This window comes from Pseudochaenichthys georgianus, chromosome 10 (assembly GCF_902827115.2).
Source record: "Pseudochaenichthys georgianus chromosome 10, fPseGeo1.2, whole genome shotgun sequence".
NCBI classification, from domain to species: domain Eukaryota; kingdom Metazoa; phylum Chordata; class Actinopteri; order Perciformes; family Channichthyidae; genus Pseudochaenichthys; species Pseudochaenichthys georgianus.
The window spans coordinates 35,388,085-35,406,887 of NC_047512.1; the positions used below are offsets into that span (position 1 = coordinate 35,388,085).

Genomic DNA, 18,803 nt, shown 5'->3' on the forward strand with positions numbered 1-18,803 from the left:
CTCCCGTCAGATTAGACTTCACTCGCGTTTATGTCCATATCGATCAGATCCAGCTAGTTCTAGCTAATGATATGACTACCTGCTTATTAAAAGACACCGAAACAATAAGCGTCGCTATGCAACCGGGTGAGGCCACAAAGTATAGCGCAGCATTATGCATTTGTTTACATGCCCACCGGAACCCTGAGGCATTACCAACAGATCAACGCACAATCAACCCATACAGGACATCTCTTTCTCCACATTAAGTGTTCGACATTAGAATTGACTATTCTTGTCTGTCTCATACTCTTCTTGTCTGTCACATAAGTGGCGCAACTGAAGCGGTATTGCGCTAAAGGGAAATTATTTTTGACGGAAGAGATTTAGATTTGCTGGCTAACGGGAACTCTGTCGTCACCATTTTGTGTGCTTCGCGGATGCGCTCGGCTCCTCTCGACTGCTGCTCGGGTCTGCTCGGTCAGCTTCTGGATGAGGAGGCATTCGTTCGACCAACTTACAGTAGATAACATTACAAACATTTTTAACAGGGGCCATAATAGTGTAAATAATGTTTGTTTTGGCAGTTATAACTGAATGTAATGTTTTCTACTTTTTTACATCTGGGAAGGCATTTGCCTTCATCAGATGGAAAGTGTCTTGACCAACAACTTAAGTATTTCTTATAGCTATGCAGGGCATGCAAGTGAGCAAACACAAACAAGAACAAACAAACAAGTGAAATGAAGAATAAAATTGAAATTGTACAATATAATATTGTGGTGGTTCATCTTATAATTCAGTCTAGAGAATGCACCAGACAGCATCTAAGACCTGCAAAAATATAAATGTTCTCGGGGGAGGCCCCCCAAACCCTGCGTGCGTCATTTAGTCCGCGCACATTTTTCAGGGCAATCTCTATTGGGCTCAGGGCCATCTGTAAATTAGCTTAGATGGCCCACAGTTTTTGATATAATAAAAACTCAAGTTAGATACCGTTATTAATCAGCTGTAAGTTTTAGTTTGTTTGAACTTATTCATTATAATTATTGTACAAAACGGTATAAGAATGCAAACTTAAATTGATTATAGTCTATTATCAATTCAGGTTAAGAAACTAGTGTTGCTTGCATCCTATTTTAAAGGCATTTGTTTTTATACTCTACTAAAATGCAACAAAAAAGGGTTTGATTCTATTCATTTTGTCTTTCAGCAGATTCCTGTGTAGCTTCAGATCTGAGTTGTCTTATTAGTATGCCTCATTTATACTTTTGTAGCAACACTATTTTTATATAATGGCAAAGAAAGGGTTCAGAGTGTTTTCTTTTTTTCCTGTGTCACAAGTGGCAGCACTGTTCAATGTTTCTTGAAAACATTATCCACTGTAGTATGTGAAGTGTGAATAAACTCCAACTCTGTATCAACAACACTGTTGTGTAACTTCAGTTAAATACTTGTATGTGTGTAGATTAGAAAGAGGTAAGATAAAGGATCTGCAGTATTTTCTGAAGTATTCATCCTACGAAGGTCAGTTTTATAAAAGTAGAAGTGTGTATTTACCTGGTAGTAGGCTGTCAGTAATGGCTACGCCTCTCTATTTGGACTGGTAGATCTCGGCAGACTGGCAACTTTAAAAGTAGCTCTCGGTTCAAAAAAGGTTGGGCGCCCCTGGTCTACACCATGAGTAGATTCATGTTCTTTTCTGCACGATGGTATGGTTAGTAGGGTTGTAACGGTTCACAGAATTCATGGTCCGGTACGTACCTCGGTTTGGGGGTCACGGTTCGGTACGAGTTCGGTACAACAAGAAAAAGCAAAAAAAAGTCCCAAATGCATAAATCCAGGTTTGTTGTTATTTATTTTTTAACTGTAGTGCAAGTTTCAGTATAAAAATAAGGAACTCTAACATTTTGAATAATTAACTGTATTACACAGTTAAAAACAAACCACAAACAGTAACACGCACACTCAGATGGCCATATTATATATAATGGCTGATGTTAGACAAAAAGGTTTCATCAAGCTGTAAAACTAAAAAAGAATGTCTTGAAAAATGAAAATATTACATAATAAATTATAAGAAAGTGTTTCAAGGGCGCATAGCAATTTAAATATATATAATAGTTGCGCTGACAGGTCCACACACTGCTTCCCCGCAGCGAGGCTCCCCCGTCCTCCTGTTGACAGTTCACGAGCGTCGAGCCCCCCCCCCCCTTTGTAATGGATACATTTTCCAAGTGAGAAAACAATGGCAACCACAGAGCTTGAAAAATATGTCCACGATTATTATATTGGCTTCTTAAAAACAGGGGGGATAAGCTGTTGAACTGCTGTTGTCTTTTGCCGGGCTCCGGTGATTGGAACATCTGGGTGATGCCTTCTGATATGATTTAGCATGTTTGGCGTGTGTTTCCATTAGCATACCGCACCGCTATCGAACAACGCCGACACACCGTCCTCGTCGGATCCACCACTCGCACACTTCATCGTTATTGTAGTCCACAGGGAACCCGAAATGTTCCCACACAGCTGATTTAAAAGAAGCAGGTGGGTTCTAGCTCCTGTGTGTTATCTGAAATCGCCATACTAACTTTTCTTCTTCTTGTATTTAGTTCGTTTTGTTGTTGTGTTTCTTCTTGTTCTTCATTTGTTGTTTAAGGGCGGCTGGCAAACAGCTTTTAGGCGCAATACCGCCCCCTGGATTATAAATAGTGTAGTGGATGCTGCCCTGAAGGACAGACTTTTTTCCCACTCGTAAAAAAAGGCGTATTCGCCGTGTGACTGCATGTGCCGAACCGTGACGTCTGAACCGTGACGGTACGGGACGAATACGGATACCGTTACACCCCTAATAGCCAACCATCGCAAAATGTCTTGATTTTTTGTGTTTGATTATAGCGTGACTCACTCATAGAGATGCTTCAGTGGCTGCCTTTGCGGTGGATGTCGGCTTTACGAAAAGTGACTGCTGTCCAGCTAATTGTGATTTAAGTTCCCTCACCTTTCTCTTTCTCAACTCGCTACTCGGAGGGAAGTCGCTGTCATATGCCTTGTGAACACTCTGATAATGCCTCTCCACGTTACCTTTCTTTGGCAGAGCGACGCTTGCTTTACAAATAAGGCAAATACACGTTGAATGTGACATCACAAACAAATATTCTTCCTAGTGTACTGCTAATGTATTCACTGCTTTGTCTCATCCAAGATTGAGGCAAACAAATATAAAAGGCTCAGAACAACTACTTTAAAGCTTATTGTGTAGTTTTAGTACTGTTTGCTGTTAAACCACAATAAAAGTCTAAGCAAATTCAATCAAATTTTCTTCATATACACCAATATAGCAAATCAAGCATTTGTCTTAGGGGGCTTTACAGTGTGCACAGCATACGGCACCCTCTGTCCTTAGACCCTCGCAGCACACAAAAAAAACTCACAAGCAACCCCACAATTAAAGGGAGAAAACATGGGGAGAGTAACAAAGGGATGGATGTGCAATAGATTTTGTGCGTATGGAATACAAATGAAGAAAATTATGAATGTGGTTTTTCAGTTGAATTATACTTAAAGTTCAGGGTAATCCACTGTTAAAAACATACTGTTCAAATTATTATTTTATTTTTTTCTAAAGTTCAATAAATTGATGTTTTCAACGTCAATGAATAATCGTATTTAATAATCATGATAGTATGATATTGATATGATATTGGCCAAAATAATCGTGATTATGATTTTTGCCATAATCGAGCAGCCCTACCCTGAGTAGGCCTGTCGCGATAATCGATAAATTGACTTATCGTACGATAAATAAATATGGACTCGATAATTTTTCTGAGCTCGATAAATTGCCGTTTACATAAGGATGTGACCAGCATTTTAGCTCGGAGCGATGTGGCTGCTAGGAGCGCTGTGGCTGCCAGGCGCGCTGTGGCTGCCAGGCGCGCTGTGGCTGCCAGGCGCAATGCAAACATGTCTACTTGAGCAGGTCTCCCTTGAAAAAGAGATCAATGATCTCAAGGGATAGACCTGGATAAATAAAGGCTTGAAATTAAATTAAATGAATGTTGGTGTTTCTTGCTCGAAAACTTTGAAAAACAGATTTGGATATGGCCTGTTGAGGCATCTGGGTCTTTGTATGGACAGTGGACTGTACGCTTTACTGTTGTTTTAAGGAGGTTTTTTTTTGCTTGTGGGACAATGTGTGCTCATATTTATTTATATATATATATATAGATAGATAGATAAATAGATAGATAGAGAGAGAGCTCTATTTTCCAGCCTGAGTCTATTTAATTTATTGTTTTGGTTGTGTGTGATTTAATTAATGTATTATAATTTCATTTATTTGTTTTATTTATTATATATCATTTTAATATTATTTCACATTTCATTTGCAATGTTGAATGTTGAATGTTCAATACAAAGTTATGTTTGAAAGGATATACTTGAGTTATTATTATATATTATCATTCTCAGTGGTCTAAAATTGACCTAAAATATTATCGTTTATCGCAATAATTTCCAGGAAAATGTATCGTCCAACACAATTAATTATCGTGACAGGCCTAACCCTGAGCATATTAAAACTAATGCATTACCTACTGTTATATCACTATTAACATCTGTGTGTTTTCCTCCACAGGTGGACTATGAGAGTGAGGAAGAAGACAAAGGCGAGGAGGATAAAGAGGACCAGGACCAGGATGAGGAGCAGGAAGAGGGGGAGGAGGGGGAGGAAGAGGCAGAAGGTGAGTCGGAGGAGTCCCAGCCCGAATCTGGTAGAGTGACATCAGAGAGGAGGAAGAAAAAAATATCAAAACAACTTGAAGAGGAAGAAGAGGACCCCTTGGATCTGATGAGGATTAACTCTGTTCTGCAGTCCAACCCGGCCATCGAGAGATACAGCTACGATGCTGAGAGCGAGCTGTGGTGTGAGGTAAGTCCATCACACAGCTGATTCAGAAGATTTGACATGGCTGCTCTTTAGCATTTAGATGTTTTATTAGTTTGTGTAGCCAAAGCAGCATATAGATTGTTCTCTGAACTCATACAAGTGTGGTTCTGTTAACATTACTTTTTATTACAAGTAATTTATCTAAAGCGACTTACATACATGAACATGTCCTAAAGTGGGCTAAGTATCTTGCACAAGGACACTTGGACATGTTGAATGAAGGGGGTATGATTGAACCACTAACCCACTGATTGGTAGCCCAGCTGCTAATGTAAGACTCAAAATGTTGCGTAATTTCTCAACTCTTCACATAACATATTGGTAATAGGGTTGCCAGAAACTGACCATGATCAAAATCGATTATTCGGCAGCCCTGGCGAATAATAATCGATTATTCGACACCCCCCCCCCCCCCCCCCCCCCGCGGGAGAAGAAAAAACAAAAGGAATTCCGTTGTTGTCTTTACTGTAACATGTTTAACAGCACAAACAACAAACAAGCATGTCATCACAACGACGTGGCCTTGAAGTGAAGTTGGTAATGGCCAGCTGTGCTGCGTCTTTCTCTGTAACCTCTTTGGCGTGCTTCGCACTCAAATGCGAACGCATTGTTGAGGTTGAGCTGTGATAGACCAACGTCTTTTCGCAGAGCTTGCATTTAACTTCCTTTGGACTTGTAAGTTCGAAGTAGTTCCACGAGGAGGAACTCTTTTTACCTGCCGCTTTGTTCATCTTTAGTCGCACGAGAGAGGGAGAGGGGGGGCGGGGGTGGGGTCGGTGTGTAGCTGCTGCAGCAGCAGTCTGCTCTGCGCAGGCTTCCTCCAAGTTTACAGTAAAACAAACTGGTGGTGTGACCAATGGCCATTTACAATTATTAATACTATTACTATTATTAGCATATATATATTTATATATATATTTTGGTTGAAACTAAGCCAGAAAAAAAAAAAAAAACATAAATAATAATAAAAAAAATTTAAATAATAAAAAAAAAAATATAAATAAAATCGATTTTTAAAAATAATATTCGATTATGGAGACTGTAACGAATATTCGAATAATCGAATAATCGCTGGCATCCCTAATTGTGGTAAGGTAAAATATGTTGTGTCACGGCCACTTAGTGACACTTATTACTTGGGATGGGAACGATTAATCGAATATTTGAAATTATTCAGTTATTCATGTATATGAGTTATGAATATTTTTATTAATTTTTATTTGTATTTATTATTTGGGAGGGATGCCTAAGTTGATTACATATTATCAAATTGAATAATAAAAACAAATAATAAATAATAAAACGATAATAATAATAAACGAAATATGTGTTTTATTTTTGAGGTTACTAAAGGCGCGTAGTGACACAATTGACGTTACGCAATTCAGATTTTTGCCGCGCATGCGTACCTGCGTACCAGTTATGTGCACCCCTGGCTATGACCCTTAATGGTTCCCACAGTTCAAACTGCAAAAAAATGTAGATTAGATAAGTGCAAATTGCGACACGGTGTTGTCTTTCTCAGAATGTACTTCTATTTCTCTTTAACACACAGTTCTGTGTGATTTTTGTTACATTTCCTGTCTGTATTCAAGCTAACATATTTCATGTTAGCTTGAATACAGACAGGAAATGTAACAAAAATACATGTGCGTGTGGTTCAGAAAAAGAAATTCAGTAGGCTACCTGTCTTTCAGTTCAGTAAATGGGCCTACTGTGATTTTTGCAGTTTCATCTTTCTTGTAGTGTGGTTTATAGGTTTTTGAAACTGCATTCAGCCATGTCAGTGACATTTTGTAAAATATTTTGCTGAAAAATGAGCATTATTCTGCTGTTATTAACTTGTATTGAGTTTAGTTAATTGATTTACAGATAGTTTAAAAAAACCTACAGTAGGCCTCTAATAAAAAAATATATATTCATTGCGTAATGTATTGTTTGTTTATACCTGCGTAGATGATCATGTCAGTAGATGTGCTAATTTTAAAGTAAACTGGCAGGCAGCTGAAGCAGCATTAGCACATAGCTTCCTGTGCTTTGCAGGACACATTCAAATCTCCTTATCGAGTATGCAGTTGTACATTTGCTGAGAGGACCTCTTTATTAGAGGGTCATTTGACAGTTGTGAAGAACTATCTGCAGTGTAAATGCTGCTTCTGAGGACCAAATGTATCTGTAATGTAACTCCATGTGTGTAGTACAAATATCAACAGCTCTTTAAAGGGTTATTGTTTTAAACCCTTATGCCCCTCGTTCACAGGTGGACCTGGTGCTGCCGGTGAGCAAGGTGCACTTTGACCTCACTTCAGTCCTGTCAACACTGGCTCAGAACGCCGTCATCATGGAAACCAAAGGCCTGACGCGCTGCCTGCTTAGTGAAGTCACCACGAAGACTGGAGAGAAAGAGACGCTCTTCAACACGGAAGGCATCAACATGCACGAGCTGTTCAAGCACAGCGATGTACGTAGGACGTTTACACTTCTCCTTTGTAACATGAAAGCAAAAACACATTAGCACATTATATGATCAGTCTGAGTTCACTTATTTCTGGCACTTTGCAGCTCTTTCATCCATGTTGATTCCCCTTATCACTAATGTGTAAATAATGACGAAGCACAGAGTTAACTTATTCAGTCACTTGATCAATAACTTGATGGGATATGGGTGAGATTGGCCCGTCAGACAATATCTTACTGAAATGTCTTGTAGGCATGGCCGTATCTACCATTGAGGTCACCGAGGTCCGGACCTCGGTAATATTTTTCGAGCTGTGTTTACAAAACTTGTGAAATAATTGCACTAAACGGGGTTCTTTGTAGTACTTCTATTTACTGACGATGGGGGCGCTGCATAACTACGTAGCCTTGATTAAAGCAAACAGAAGAAGACGACATTCATCAACAAACCACCGCAGCCCGGACTTGTACCGGTGTCGGTACCATATGTGTTCGGGTGCCGTCTCTTACCAATGACGTCACGCATTGTACGCATTGTGATTGGCTGTACGGTAATTTACCCGGGGTGCTCGGGGGCAAATCACATCTACAGATCATGACGAACCGAATTGAAGTATTCCTATACTCCTAGCGTGTGAAAATGTTTGTGAAAAACATGTAAAAAAAAAAAATGAAAACGGAGCAATGGCTGTACGCCATTGGCTGTACGGCAACTCAAGAGGACCATCATACACGGTCAAATTCCAAACATTTAAACATAGCCTACACTTCATTCTTTACTGTGTCCGTTATTATATGTAGAAGATATTACTTTTTTCTCCGTGATGTTGTTTCCATAGCAACAACTTCAAACAGGAAGTTAACTTAAATTACATTTAAGACACTGCAACGAAAAATACTTTTCCGTTTCACAGAACACAAATTGGGTTATTTACATAATTATGTTTACTCTGTCGATTGTTTTTTTGGGGGGGACACGACACATCAAATCACATCTACAGATCAAGACGAAGCAAATGAAAGTACTCCCATACTCCTAGCGTGTGAACATTTTTGTGAATAACGTGTGCAAAGTCTCCGAAAACGGAGCAGTGGCTGCGATGCTAGCTTTGCGGCTAGCAGTTAGCATTTTCAATGGAAATATACATCGAAACATCATGTTTCAGTAAAAATAAGGCCCCACTGATCATCTACTCTCTGAGACGATTCCAGGGATGCCTGACTTGAGTTTCTAGCACCAGGGAAAGTGGACAAAAGTGCCCCAGATCAGCCTCTTAATTTACCCAGGGCTTAGTGCTTGGCTTTGGGCATGAAAATTCAGGAAACTCCCCTGAGTATTTTATTAACCATTTTTATTGACGTCATTACGTCGTGACGTCACTGGTAAGAGACGGACCCCGAACACATATGGTACCCCGAACACATATGGTACAGACACCGGAGCAGCGGAGGAGTGATGAGGTATCTAGAGATCTGAGTCCAGTGGGCTGCTTGTGTTTCTGTTCCTCAGGACATCATATGACCAGCAGATCCTGTGTGAACGCTCTACGTTAGTCAGTGGACGTCCGACAACATGCACACTAACTTATATTGCAGCTATAGGCTACACTTTGGTTTAAATTGCATGAATAAACTAGCTAGAGAGCTAAAGTTAATTACGTTCATCCAATGTCAGAAGGATTACCTTTTAACAAACGTTGTAATGCTTTTTTTTAATTTTTAATTTCTTTAAAATATTATTACAAGTGTTACGACATAGCACATATTTTTTTAAATCATACTTTAGTTATAATCCCAATTTATTTAATATTTCTCTCTCCAGATCTTGGACATCAACAGACTCTACTCCAATCAGGTCCACGCCATGGCTCAGACCTACGGGATCGAAGTGGCTCTGAAGGTCATAGAGAAGGAGATCAAAGACGTCTTTGCTGTCTATGGTACACACACGCAAATACGCACGCACACACGCATACGCAAATACACACACATGCACGCACGCGCACACACACACACAGTATAGCTGCCGATAGTAAACTTAAAGGGGACCTATCATGCAAAATTCACTCTTGTACGTCTTTTATACATGAATATGTGTCCCCGGTGTGTCAGGGAACTCATCAAGTGTCAGAAAATACAACCCTCTCTCTTTTCCTCTATACCCAAATCTCTAAAAACGGGGCTGCAACGGATCTGATGCAGACTGATCCAGATTTGAATTATTTTCTACGTCACAAAAGTGGTGCTCCGCTTAGTGGTCAATTCCCCACCTATCAGGGGAATGAGAGGTTGGGCCACGGCCGGCCATTGCCGCTGGAAAGCGCTGGAGACACTGTAGTACATATGCCAGGCCTGTAACGGCCCGTCTACACTACAGCGTCGAAAGCTCCAAGCAGCTCCAAGCTGCCCATTCACTTTCAATGGGGTGACGTCACGTAGCCGCGCTTTTTCGCCGAACTGAATTGTGGGTAGCCGAGCGAGGCGTCTCAGGCGACCCAGGCGACCAGAAGTTGAACATTGTTCAACTTCTGATCGCCTGGACGCCGGAGTAGCCAGCGCCAGCCAATCAAATCCCGTTTCCCAAAATCTGACAGCTGAAGCGCTAGCCAATCAAACCGCGTCTAAGCTGGGAGAGATATCCCGCCGTTCATTTCTATATTTTCAAAAAAAGTCGGAGGAGAAACTAACTATCGCCGTAGCGAATCACCCGGTTTTGTATGACCAGACCCTCTTCACCTCCCGGGATACAAACCGGAGGAACCAGGCATGGAGGGAGGTGGCAGAGACAGTGGGGGAAACTGGTAGGTTTTCGCCTGTTTGGGGAGTTTATATATATATTGCTCGCATAAAATCCCCGGGGGTTTTTGCTTTGTATGTCGGGGGCGGGAGATTCATGTGATTGGTTGTTGGCCGTGTTGCTTGAATAAAATCCCCAAGCTCCAGACACGCCCAGCTCCAAGCTATTTTTGGAGCTGTAGTGTGGACGCTCCGTAAGTGACGCTGTAGTCTGCCACAAAAGCAGCGAAGAAGTCTTCCCTTGTATGGTTGCCATGGTTGCCCTTCTGTTTATTCTCCGCTGTGGCTCTTTTTCTCCCTCCCCGAGGCAAGCGTTTGCCCCTCCTGCTTTAAAACAAATGAATAATGACTCTATATAATCATATGTAAGGGATAATGTGCAGCGACGCGGTCATTATGGGGAAAAGAACACTGATCAGGAGCCCGACGCGAAGCGGAGGGATCTAGATCGGCATGAAGCTGTTATTTATAATGACCAAGTCGCTGCACATTATCCCGCTTATTACATGGCCACATTCTCAACAAAGTAACGATATGACTCCCAATATTAATTGAAATGCTTTTATGGATCTAGAAAATGATTTTATTTAGTTAAAAAATAGTTGTATGTATTGATTAAAATTGACATGCATGTCAAACCTTGGAAAGTATCTAGATATCCCTGCCCTAATGCCAAAGTAACTGGCAACTGAATATGTGTTGCCGTTTGATGTCTATGTCTGGACCGCTGCGTAAAAAGGAGGGTTTCTGCCCCATTACTTCTCTTCTTACTTCTATAAGAATAAAACACGGAGGACGGAGATCTCTTTTTCTCCCCCTCTTCTGACAGCCCAGCAGCTGATCTCAAAGCATGCTCCCCTCTCCTGCAGGGGGGCGTGGTCAGCTGCAGCTCACAGAATCAGCCCCCTGCAAAAACAGGGCTGGAAAGAGCCAATAGAGCGAAATGAGGCATGGCTAAAATGCAGGATCTGTTTGGTATTTTGAAAAAAAAACTATATTTATATACTTTATATAGGTATGGCCCTACAATATATGTTTCAAATATAGCATGATATGTCCCCTTTAATTAAAATCAATTTGTAAATGTAACACTTTAAAAGAGGGTTATAATGTTCCACATATATGTTTAGTAGAAGTTCAAATGCAACAATGGAATTTGTATTTTTACAATAACGTATCGACTGTTCAGTAAATAATATTATAATTTGCATTTGAAGATACAATCTAAACTGTGTAACCTTATATCTCATTTATGCAAGCAATATTAAAGTCAAATGTTTACACAAATGGTGTACAAATAAAATAATGCTTGCTCAAAGGAAAAATAAGATACATTGCTTATATTGCATAGAAAGGCGAAGTCCCTCCCTTTCCGGTGGACCTCCATGGGACCTTATTTCGTAAAAATTATGTATTGATGTCAATAGTGAGAGAAATGTTATCTTTCAATCCCGTTTGAATTGTGCCACGAATTACACATGATGTTTGTCAATTTAAAAGATAATTTTGCAAGCAAAAAAAAAAATGTTTTGCCGTAAAACTGTGAAGTAAGACTTTTTTTTGTGTGAAACCGCTCAATGAACTACATCTCTGGTCTCGCACAACAACACACGTCACCAATATGGCCGTCACTACTGTCTTGCCAAACAAGGGATTGACTATCTATCTATTGACTCACTATCACCGCAATGAAACACGTCCAGAAGAATGTCATGCAAAGCTGCCTGCCTGCCTTCGATTCTCCCTAAACTGCCTGATGTTTTTAATGTTTGTTATGGAAATCTTAGACCCAGTCAATACGGTGGAGATACACAGGTCAGAATGATCAACAATAAATGGTGAAACAAACAGAGTTGTCTTTCTGGTTATTTATTCGAATATATTCAAAGACACAGGTCTCACAGAGTATAGGATAGTCTGCAGGAGTGTGCGCAGTACAATATAATAGCAAAGCTAATATACAGAAAAGGGCGGGCAGACAAAGTTTGCTCGGACATCTGCTTTCACACAGTCTCGTATTGTTATGGGAGTTACAACTTTGTGTGAGACACCCGTGTCCTTGAGCCGTAGCAAACTTTGGGTAAAAGGAGTAGTTTCAACATAGGCTGCCAAATCAGCTCTGTGGCCTTGAAGCGCTTGGGAATAAAAACCCTCATTAGAGTATGCAGAGAAAACGGCACATAATAGGAAAATGGTACAGTAGTGTTAGACAATGCTTTTAGAAGCATTTGGTTTAAGCATATAAGCATATAATAAAAATGTCCACTACATGTTCAATGTTAACCATTTGTGCAGATAGCATGAAGTAACAAAAGATCGCCGATGCTAATGTAGCGTTAGCATGTCTCCCCCGGGGGCATCAGGGCTTAAAAGTGTATTATAGAATGATCACACCGGTGTGACAGTACTCTTCAAAGGGTTCACGACATATGACTACTACTCTTACTGTTTAACATTTTGGGTTACAATAATGTTACTTCATGTTAAGGCTAATAAAATTAACAAGGCGAAGCCGGCTGTAATGCTAACTAACGTGCTTGCTACTAGCTAGGTAGCTAACTTGATCCAGCCAGCCACTCCTGGTCCTTTCATCAGACACGAAGCGAAAGAACAAGTAAGACCCATTGCTGGTATGATTACAGCCTGGTACAAAGCACACAGGCATCTTGTTAAAGTTATCTGAGCTATCTTATATTTAGTGGAGGAAAACAATTATGACATCACTTACGCGACTCTGGGATTTGTAGTCTTTCTAGTTGCATATTTTTCATAGTCTTATATTTCAACAGTTTTATGACAAACTGACTTTTTTGACATGGAAATTATTTGTTAAGATTGACAAACATCATATGTGTAATTCATGGCACAATTCGGGGATCGAAAGATAAGTTTTCTCTCCCCATTGACTTCAATACATAATTTTTCCGAAATAAGGTCCCATGGGGCGGAAGTAGAAGGGCCAGACTTTGCCTCTCTATTATCATTTTCAAATTTGATTTACTGTTTAAATATTGTAAAGATATATATTTAAACAGCTTTTCCATTTTCATATTTATGTGGTAATGAAATGCAAATCGGAATCTTTTCTCTTTATTTCCTCACATTTTCCTGAAATAACCCATGTTGGAAATTAGAATGCTAATATTGAATTACATTTCTTTACTTGGGGCGGATGTTGGCTCAGTGGGTTAGTGCGCTCATATCCAGACCAAGGGAGCAAAAATACCATGGATTATTATTATTTTCAAGTAAAATAGTCTGTTAACAAAGTCCCCTCTGGGCTTCCGTACGGCAGATAGCAGATCTTATTATTGTCAGGAGCACTCACTTTTAGTCTGTTTTGTGTTTCTCTGTCTGTCTCCAGGTATCGAGGTGGACCCCCGGCATCTGTCACTGGTGGCAGATTACATGTGTTTTGAAGGAATATACAAGCCGTTAAACCGGCACGCCATCCGCTCCAACTCCTCCCCTCTGCAGCAGATGACTTTCGAGACCAGCTTCAAATTCCTCAAACAGGCTACCATGCTGGGTGAGGAACGGCTGATACAAATAGTGATTTCTATTCATATGCCGGGTACTTTGGTACTAACATTTGCTGTTTTGAGTGCATGAGTGTGTCTCAATTGGCAAAATGCACTACGAATGTAGCTTTACTAACTAGCTAGCAATGGCAGTGAAAGTCACTTCCTGTCAGGGCACAGCAGCCGAGTGTGGTTTGAGACAATGCTAAACGGTAAAATAAAACGAAATGTGCAAGTTTTCACATTGCAAGACTTACAGAATACTAAGGGTAGTATCGAAATTGAGACACAAGCAATAGATTGATTTGTTAGTTTTCTGTTGAATGCCTGATGGTGAGATAAGACACTGCTAAGCTGATAAGAAATTACTGTGTGTGTAGAGATCAGAAAGGGTAGTTATTCAACAATGTCAGGAGACAAAGCTCTGAGAGACTAAGCAAATATTTTCTTTAGTCAGTTTGTGCCTCAGTGAATTTCCATCATTCAGGTTTCATGTTTGACAGGAAGAACCTTCACTAACTCATTGACCCCTAATCTGAACAGTGGAGTCGGCACATGCTCTGCTTTTATTGTCCTTTCATGGTATGCCAACTAGTTATTCAAGCTAAAATGGCTCAGTGTGATGGAGCTACTCCTTGGGTCCCAGTGGTAATTATGTTGACTAGGATGGAAATATGCTCATGAATAAACCACGTTACAGTCCTAGAGCAAAAATGGTGCCTGTTGAGATTGAGTATAGCAAATACAAAATAATAATTAAAAGAAATACTACCTATTTTCTTTTAACTGATGTATTCAGCAAGCTATTTTGGAGCTGCCGATTCCCTTATGTGGGGGAAACTTCTGAAGCAATTGGAAACAGGACTCAGAGAGGCACGAGGAGAGCTGGAGCTTTGATGGCAAACACTGGTGGTTTATTTGGAGTTACGGCCGGAGAATTGACAGGACAGGTGGTGTGTCACGTGTTGACACAGCGGTTGCCAAACCAATTCTGAAGAACTCTTCTGTAGTACAATCTTTTAACTAGTTTGGAGTGTAATAATCAACATTCTTTATCAGTGAGACTAAACAAATATGGACCCTGAATCTAACTAGAGCTCTCGTCCATAGGAAAGAATGTGCGCCAGGGAACCTTCGTCCCTGAACAGTAAACTACCTCATGGTGGCTTGTGCTCTGTCATAGACTGGCAACAACAATACGCCCAAGCTGCTCCTCCTTAAGAGAGATAGCAGCAATACCCTAAGGCCGTAGAACTATGCCATGGGAAAAGAGACAATAAAGAGAGAAAACGATGAACTATGTCGAAGGTTGAATACCTAAGCAAATTATTCCCTAACACCTTATCTAAGTTATTTTTTATCTCATGGCTGTTTTTCCTCTTTCAGGGTCACATGATGAGCTGGTGTCACCCTCTGCCTGCCTGGTGGCGGGGAAGGTAGTCAAAGGTGGAACCGGACTGTTTGATCTCAAACAACCTATGCAGTGAGAGTGGGAGGGGGAGGGGGGGGATTGGATTGATGTGCAAATAAAGGACCCTTCAATTTGACTGATCCCATCACTTCTATTAAACACTTTTGACAAATGCATAATAATGACAATTTGTATCTCCATTACTTATTCATGTTGTGTACAGTATGTGTGCAATATTACGTGCCAAATGTTCTTTAATTGTGTATTATGTATTGCAATACGTTTTTTTTTATTCAGAGAGAACATAGGTTTTTCTGATCGAATATAATCTGTGTATCTACCGTCCAATTGTTTTTCTTTATTAAACACGTAAACGGAAGACCGTCTGAGAGGCCTTTTTGCTTTTTACCTTACTAAATGGTGAAATGATCCTTGGAACGGGGGGCGGGGCGAAACTGATAAATCACTCGTTTGCTAAAATCACACTTTGAATCACTACAGTATCCTGCTGAAGGACCGGTGATTATTATAAACAAGGGGAATTTAGCGATCACAACGAAAACGGCCAAGACACATATTGAGCCCAGAAAATGGATGTTATTAAGGGCTGTAAATATAATAAGCCTATGTCTAAAATGGACAACATTGTTAGGAGATTTAAACTATACAGCGGTTCTGCACTGCGGTCACTCAGCCGCCTCTCGAGTTTGTTTTTTCAAATCAGCTGCTCTTCATTGTTCCTGCTATATTCAATGAGTGATACAAATATTTGTATCCACAAGTTCTTAAGGAAACTGACACTTTTGGACTCGGTTCTAGTTTGACTTCTACCAGAAATAAAATGAAGTACTTTTACTGTGTAGGCTACTTTGTGAGTAATCCTCTGTCAAAGTCCCCTCCATAGTAGCTACATAATGCATGTTTTTCTGCTATCTTTGATGAATGATAAAAATATAATTTTACCATTAGTTCTTAATGAAATTGATACTGTTTGACTTTGTATTAGTTAGCCTACTACTTGCAATACATTGAAGTACTTTTACTGTGTATTTTTTGAGAAATACTCAAAGTCCCCTGCTGAGAACAAAATCAAGCCACTTCTGCTAAGTTTGATGAGGGAATTATTTTTTGTTGCCATTAGTTCTTCTTGAGATTGATCCTGTTGGACTCAGTACTAGTGAAACTACCCCCACAAGTACTATGAAGTACTTGCGGTGTACTTTTCCAACAATCCTCTGTCAATGTCCCCTCCTGAGTACAAGAATGCATGTTTCTCTGCTATTTTGAATAAGCGTTAAAAAAACCTTTCTTCATGAGACTGATATTGTTGGACAGAGTATTTTAAGAGGATGGTAGACTGCACAATGACACACTCTGTCACTCTTGTTGGCCTCTTGATGATGCTGCTGTCTTTTAATATATGATTATTCCTCGCAGATTCTTCAGTCTCATCAACCTCATCCTTCCATCAGTCCCAGTCAACTCCTCCAGCACAATTCCAGTGTCTGACTCCATATGATATTGTCCTGATGCTGTAAGGGTGATGCCCCATGATCACAAAATGACCCCTCTAGAGTCTGAGTGAAGGATCTCATATTATGTCTGCATTCATGTTACATCACCCATTATAACAATTTTCTTTCCTTTTTCTCTTCTCTTAACTGAATAGTCCTGTCTTTAAGTATAACCCAATGTAAAGTCCTTTTCCTGCACCATTTTAAGGCTTCAAAACAGGCATTTGTACTGTATGTGTTTGGAGAAATGACACAATCAATGGTCCAGAATTGTACTTTATAAACTCTGAATCTTGTGGTGCTTGAAAAAATACACACTAGCTAAGCTGGCCAGGTTATATGCCTTTTTTGGAGCCCTTTTTTGCAATATTTATAAAATGTCAGTAGTTATTTAAACAAGCCACTATCTGAGGATAACACAAGCAACCATAAAACACCCTTTACTAGAGAGCCATTGAAGCCCATGAAGAATGTATCCTTTCAAAAATCTTTTCAACTGCTGTAAATTAAGGCACTATCTGTCTATCTGTGCAGACAATTTAAAATATTCTTCATTTGCAGTATTTTTTTAAAAAAGTGTTCAGAAAGACTGCATCAATTATATGCTATATATATATATATATATAATATCAATATTTGTATTAACTAACCAAAGTCAATTTAAATAGTGGGCAAAAATGGGTTAATTGCCATGCATGTCTATTGAAACCAGGACAGCAGAAAGCCTACACATCTTCCGGCGCAGACTGAAAATTCATCTCTTTCGACTCAACTTCGAGAGATATAATTACTAACAAAGAACTGCTAACAGAGCACTTATAAACTAATAAAGGACTGGCTTATCTATAGCCAGTTGAGTAGCACTTGAAATGTTTGGCTCTATAACAAAAAAGAATTCCCTCATCAAATTTAGAAGTGGCTTGATGTTGTTCTCAGCAGGGGACTTTGGTATTTCTCAAAAAATACACAGTAAAAGTACTTCAATGTGTTGTAAGTAGTAGGCTAACTAATACAAAGTCAAACAGTATCAATTTCATTAAGAACTAATTGTAACATATTTTTATCATTCATCAAAGATAGCAGAAAAACATGCAGGCTACTAAGGAGGGGACTTTCACAGAGGATTACTCACAACCTACACAGTAAAAGTACTTTATTTCTGGTAGAAGTCAAACTAGAACCGGGTCCAACCGTGTCAGTTTCCTTAAGAACTTGTGGTAACACATATTTCTGTCACTCGTCAAATATAGCAGGAATAATGAAGAGCAGCTGATTTGAAAAAACAAACTCGAGAGGCGGCTGAGTGACCGCAGTGCAGAACCGCTGTATAGTTTAAATCTCCTAACAATGTTGTTCATTTTAGACATAGGCTTATTATATTTACAGCCCTTAATCCATTTTCTGGCTCAATATGTGTCTTGGCCGTTTTCGTTGTGATCGCTAAATTCCCCTTGTTTATAATAATCACCGGTCCTTCAGCAGGATACTGTAGTGATTCAAAGTGTGATTTTAGCAAACGAGTGCTTTTGTTTCGAAATCACTTCCGAGAGTCTCGCCCCGCCCCTCGCTCCAAGGACCATTTGACCAGTTAGTAAGGTGAAAATCAAAAAGGCCTCACAGACGCTCTTCCGTTTACGTGTCTAATAAAGAAAAACAATTGGGTAGATACACGGATTTTCACACTTGTGCCCTACTTGGTGCCTAAAACCTTTCTCTTGTATTTAATAATAAAAATGAAAATATGTTTAAAACAATGTGTCTTGTTATTTTCTTTGCCGTTATGTTTATTGTCCAGAATGTTAAGTGTGTCTTTGTCAATCATTTAAAAAACGTTAGTGAATAGTGGTAATGTGATAAGATCATGCGGCTGCTGCAGGGGACTCTACGAAAGGGCGGAAGTGGAGGCGAGTTTTCCGACCGCTGATTGGCTCGCGGTCTAGGAAAGGAGGTGGCTGAAAATCGCCGCTTGTATATGTTTCCTCGGGATAAATAGCTGATCATTGGTCTGTACAAAGGTATTCGTCATGGCGAGGCAGTGGAGTCCATGGAAAGGTGAGCCAAAAAGCCAATTAATGTTGACGGAACTGCGTTTTATAGGATGGAATCAAGGTGCAAGGTGTTGTGGTTTCCATAGCGTTGTGCAATCCTTTAGTATAGCGTTACTATAGCTACAT

At 39.9% G+C, this 18,803-nt stretch overlaps 2 protein-coding genes across 4 annotated transcripts in view; both read left to right on the top strand.

Moving 5' to 3' along the window:
* The window catches only part of polr1a (RNA polymerase I subunit A), a 105,101-nt gene extending 89,607 nt beyond the window's left edge, over positions 1 to 15,494 (top strand). For both annotated transcript variants that reach the window (XM_034092922.1, XM_071204670.1), the window contains exons 33-37: positions 4,619 to 4,912; positions 7,191 to 7,391; positions 9,210 to 9,327; positions 13,548 to 13,712; positions 15,091 to 15,494. In XM_034092922.1, the coding sequence (XP_033948813.1) occupies positions 4,619 to 4,912; positions 7,191 to 7,391; positions 9,210 to 9,327; positions 13,548 to 13,712; positions 15,091 to 15,191 (879 nt within the window). In that variant the 3' untranslated portion in view covers positions 15,192 to 15,494. The remainder of the gene's footprint in view (positions 1 to 4,618; positions 4,913 to 7,190; positions 7,392 to 9,209; positions 9,328 to 13,547; positions 13,713 to 15,090) is intronic.
* A 3,078-nt stretch (positions 15,495 to 18,572) lies between these two features.
* st3gal5 (ST3 beta-galactoside alpha-2,3-sialyltransferase 5) overlaps positions 18,573 to 18,803 on the top strand; it is a 39,832-nt gene continuing 39,601 nt past the window's right edge. For both annotated transcript variants that reach the window (XM_034093625.2, XM_034093626.2), the window contains exon 1: positions 18,573 to 18,681. In XM_034093625.2, the coding sequence (XP_033949516.1) occupies positions 18,674 to 18,681 (8 nt within the window). In that variant the 5' untranslated portion in view covers positions 18,573 to 18,673. The remainder of the gene's footprint in view (positions 18,682 to 18,803) is intronic.